Source organism: Drosophila obscura, unplaced genomic scaffold (genome assembly GCF_018151105.1).
Source record: "Drosophila obscura isolate BZ-5 IFL unplaced genomic scaffold, ASM1815110v1 contig_102, whole genome shotgun sequence".
In the NCBI taxonomy this organism is placed as follows: Eukaryota; Metazoa; Arthropoda; class Insecta; order Diptera; family Drosophilidae; genus Drosophila; species Drosophila obscura.
Window position 1 is genome coordinate 3,772 of NW_024542683.1, and position 4,875 is coordinate 8,646.

A 4,875-nucleotide genomic window follows, 5' to 3' on the forward strand; every position below is an offset into this window, starting at 1 on the left:
GTGCAGCCACTCATTACTCCTCTTTTTTCTTTCTTGCAGCTGTTGATGAATTCCTGCACTATTGTAGTTAAATGTAAATTCCTCCAATAATACGAATTTGAGCTCCTCATAGGTGCACACGCTTTCAGCTTCTAGAAAAAGTTTAGCTGCACCGTTCATCTTTCCTCTGGCATGCACATACTTTTGCTTTTCAGTAAGCTCATATGCGTCGGCATTTTTTTCGAAAATGTCGAACCACTTTTCAATGGGGACCGATTTGCCATCACACTCACTCACAACTTTTCCAAAATTATCTGGAGCGACTTTCATTTGGACTTCTCGTTCCTCATCAGCTATCACTTTTAAACTTAGCAGCTTTATCATCCGATCAATTTTGTCCTCATCTTTGTTTTCCATATTCCCAACATTTTCCATCTCGTTTGCACTCTGGCGCGACGTTCCTGCTACAGCTTCTGCCATCTCCTTCTCTTTCCAATGCAGCGGCGGCGGCGTGTTCATCATTGTCTCCGTGGTTCTGCGTGTCTTTTCTGCCTGTGTCTGCGTGTCTCAACGCTTATTTTCTGCTTGTCTATTCTGCCTCTTCTGCCTATGTATGTGCACCACACCAACTGCCCAGTGGACCACAAGACGATAGTAAAGCGGAACTATCGCAAAATGTTCGTAAACGGACTTAGAAATGTAAAAATCCGTGAATGTTACTGAAGCTCGCCAAGTCCCAAGCGACTCAAAAAGCTAGCGGACAAAAGCGAACCGTTAGCAAACCAACGGCATTGAGTGAAACAGAAAGTAAAAAAGTATATAGCTAGCTACCGGTAAAGTCCGCTAAGTCGCGACTCAAAAAAGAGAATGAGCGAACAAGAAACGAGCGGAATATATTTCCCCTTTCATGACCAGTTTTCTAATTTTTAGGTCCGTTTGCGATCATTTTGCGATAGTTTAGCCGTCGCTCGCGGATTTTTTCGCTCAATGCTCTTTTTTGAGTCCGCTTGCGGACATTTAGCGTGGATAGCAACAAAAAGGTAACGGAAAAATAGGTAGCTACGGTCGGTGGATCGCAAACTGACTTAAAAAGGAGTACGATGCGCAAGAAACACCGGATGACGTCATCGACCAACAGTTCGTACCGATTTTGTCGCATGCCGAAGTGTTTTTTTGGCACACGACAAACGCCGAAGTATGTTTCGGCACGCGTCGCGTGTTCGGTTTCATCAATTTTTTCGTTTGTTCGTTTCTTTGTGATTGAAAATCTGGAGCAGACGGACGTGTTGACGACATAAAAGTGCAAATTGTGTGAAAAATCATAAAATCGGTAAGTACAAATTTTAATATCTTGTCTAGTTTTGTACTGTGAACAGAATTTAAGATTGGGAGCAAGCTAACAACAGAAAAAACACAATCTACACACATATGTCCACACATTTTGTTTTCCAGCCATCTTTCTGGAATTTTCTGCGAATTTACGCTGGAATTGACTGTGCGCTTAATTTTTCTACACAAAGGGAGTATAATTATTAGAAATGCCATTTAGACGTAAAAGCAGGAAATATATATGCGAATCGAAGCATATAAATAAATGTACAGATAGTATTAATACTAGTGAAGAACAGGCAGCTGATTTTAGTATTCCCACACCTTGTAGAGATTTTCCTAATTTGTCCGATGTTTTAGTTAAGAGTGCCGAACCAACTTGTTTTAGTACGCGCTTAGGGCAGTGGATGTCCGAAAAAAATATTAGCAAAAAGACCAGGTAATGGTTTGCTTCAGCTTTTGTCCGAAAAAATTCCAGGGTTGCCACGAGATGTTCGAGCATTGAAATGCACGCCTCGGGGGGTTATTAAAAGGGATGTGGCTCCGGGAAGCTATGTGCACTACGGTGTAAAAGATGCGCTAACTGATTTTCTCAGTAATTTTGCATTTCAAGCAGATAACCTAAGCCTCAAAATCAATGTGGATGGACTTCCATTATTTAAAAGTTCACTTAAACAAGCCTGGCCTATTTTAATTAATGTAAATGGCACTAAGCCAATTCTTGTAGCTGGGATATATGTTGGCAATTCCAAGCCCAGCAATCCCAATATTTATTTAGAAGAATTCGTGTGCGAGGTATTAGAATTGATTGAGGATGGGATACATTTTAAAGGTAGAAAACTTCACATTAGAATTAGATCCACTGTTTGCGATGCACCAGCGCGCGCAAAAATTTTAGGTGTTAGGCATCACTCTGGATTTTATTCCTGCAACAAATGCACTCAAAGGGGAGAAAGTTTTCAAAGGCGAATAGTTTTCAAAATTTCTGAGAACCTCTCTCGAACAGATTTTAGCTTTAGAAATCGTTTACAGCCAGAGCATCACAACTTACAGGAGAAATTAGTTTTAGAAAACTTTCCAATTGATATGGTCAATCAGTTTCCCTTCGATTATATGCATGTAGTTTGCCTTGGTATTATGAAAACTAGTAGTGCTTTAGTGAGAGTTAAAGGTCATCAATTTTCTTTGGATCGGCATAAAATCAGCTCAATTAGTTCCAAATTGATTTCTTTTCGTAAATTTATACCTAGGGAATTTAATAGAAAGCCGAGATCTCTTGATGATCTTGAAAGATTCAAGGCGACAGAATTCCGAACATTTTTGCTGTATACTGGACCCATTGTGTTGAAACAAACTCTAGACACAGCCCGTTACCACCACTTTTTATTACTTAGCCTTGGTATACGACTTCTTCTTCACAAAGAATATTGTGTTACTAAAAATGCACTTGCTTGCAGTTTACTTAATGATTTTGTAAAACAAATTCCCTCCTTATATATATTTTCCATGCTTACATTCAATTTTCATTGCCTAACGCATTTAAGCGCACAGTGTCTTGCCTTCGGCTCTTTAGACACGATAAGTTCTTTTCCATTTGAAAATTTTCTAGGTCAGTTAAAAAATATGGTAAAAAATTCCGATTTTTTAATAGAGCAATTGTATAATCGTATTGTAGAGCGAAGTATTTTGAAAGTTGTGCCTAAAAATAAAGCCTTGGATTTTAAAAACGTCACAAAGAAAATTTCCCACAATGATCCATTTTTTTATTTAAAAGTATCAAACAGTTTTTACTTTATTAAAGATAGGACTTCATACAACATTTATAAAATTTGTGACATTAAAAATAATACTTTGCATAGCCGATTAGTTGTTGATCTTGAACCTTTTTTTGTTTTCCCAATAGACTCCACACTTGTCGGCATATTTTCTTCACTGAATATTAATTACGACTGTAATTTAGTGCAGCATCCAATAGAAACAATTTTAGGAAAAATCATTCATATATTTGATACTGATGTGCACATTTACTTTCCATTAATTCATTACTTCCAGAAAGACATGAACAACTACACCACTTTATTTAACATGGATTCTGGCAGTGTCGCCAGTATCGAAAATATTCCAGAGACCCAGCAGCAATGTAAGTAAATCCATTTATATTGAATAAATAAATATTAACCATTATTTCTATTTATAGGTACAATGAATAAATTAGAGCAAAAAATTGACCTAATAATACAAAAATTAGACAAAAATACAACGGAACTGGTCGCTCTTCGCACGGAAATGTCCTCCATAAAGGCAAAGGTTTTTGGAGCTATCCAAAAAACTAAAGAGACCATGCCCAATGAGCCCTTAAGTTCAATAGGTGAACTGGAGAGCTTTGAAGAAAGTTTAAAGGAAGAAACAGTGTTTAAAAAGCTGGTAAGTATTTTTTTTTGCAGCTCACAAGTTACATTTGACTAACATATTTTGTAAAGATCTTAGACCTAGGCATGTCGAGCGAGAAAGCCTTTGATAAATGGATTAGGAGCACTTGGCGCTCGATTGTGTCGGACGAGGTCGCACGTCAGTGCTCTTGGCGTGGAACAGATGCCAAAAAGTGCATAAGGGGCTTGCGTGTGACCCAGCAATCCGCAGTAAGTTTTGTTTTAAAATTAATATTTATATTACAACATACTAACATCCAATTTGTTTCTTACAGTGGGATTTAAAGAAAGGTTTGCACTTGAGGATGCCGATTTTGATCGGGTGACTCAAAAATTCTTTCAATACGCACAGGATCGAGTTTTAAAGACTCAAAAGCTAATGAAAATTTAGATTCAAGTTTTTCTTTTTAGGTATTAATTTTTTTTCATATTGAAATATCCCCAGAACCGAGTGTTTAATTTTTCTTTTAAGTTTTTATACCCGTACTCAAAAAAGAGTTAAGGGGTATATTAGATTTGTAGTAAAAGTGGATGTGTGCAACGCAGAGAAGGAAACGTTTCCGACCCCATAAAGTATATATATTCTTGATCAGCATCAATAGCCGAGTCGATATAGCCATGTCCGTCTGTCCGTCTGTCCGTCCGTCCGTCTTGATGAGCGCCTGGATCTCAGAGACTATAAGAGCTAGAGAAACCAAATTTGGTTTCCAGACTCATGTGATATCACACTGCTACAAGTGTATTTCAAAATTTCGCCCCGCCCCCTTCCGCCCACACAAAGGACGAAAATCTGTGGCAGGCACAGTTTTAAAGATACGATAAAACTAAAAACGCAGTATCGTAGAGAATGCCCATATCTACCAGATTGCCGAATCTGAATCAGATCGGATCATAATTATAGCCAGAATGAAGAAATTAATTTTCAGTTGCTTCCCCTCCCCCTCCCGGCACGACAACTCAACTCATTTTCCTTCTCACTCGCACACTCTAGCGGAGGAGATGTAGAATCTAATTGGAACATGTACAATCTACATGTAAGATGTAGAATATACATTGTATATGTAGGTAGCTATATGTAGCAAAAAAATGTAAAATGTAAAATTTTTTTTTTCTAAAATTCTTAAAAATTATAATATTA

The 4,875-nt window shown here is 37.7% G+C and overlaps 1 protein-coding gene across 1 annotated transcript; it reads left to right on the plus strand.

Moving 5' to 3' along the window:
- Positions 1-1,257: 1,257 nt before the first annotated feature.
- LOC121404793 lies at positions 1,258-4,063 on the plus strand. Its single transcript, XM_041595162.1, has 5 exons — positions 1,258-1,309; positions 3,361-3,448; positions 3,506-3,732; positions 3,789-3,947; positions 4,013-4,063. Exons 2-5 carry the CDS (start codon positions 3,367-3,369, stop codon positions 4,061-4,063), a joined length of 519 nt encoding a protein of 172 aa, XP_041451096.1. The 5' UTR covers positions 1,258-1,309; positions 3,361-3,366.
- The last annotated feature ends 812 nt before the right edge of the window (positions 4,064-4,875 follow it).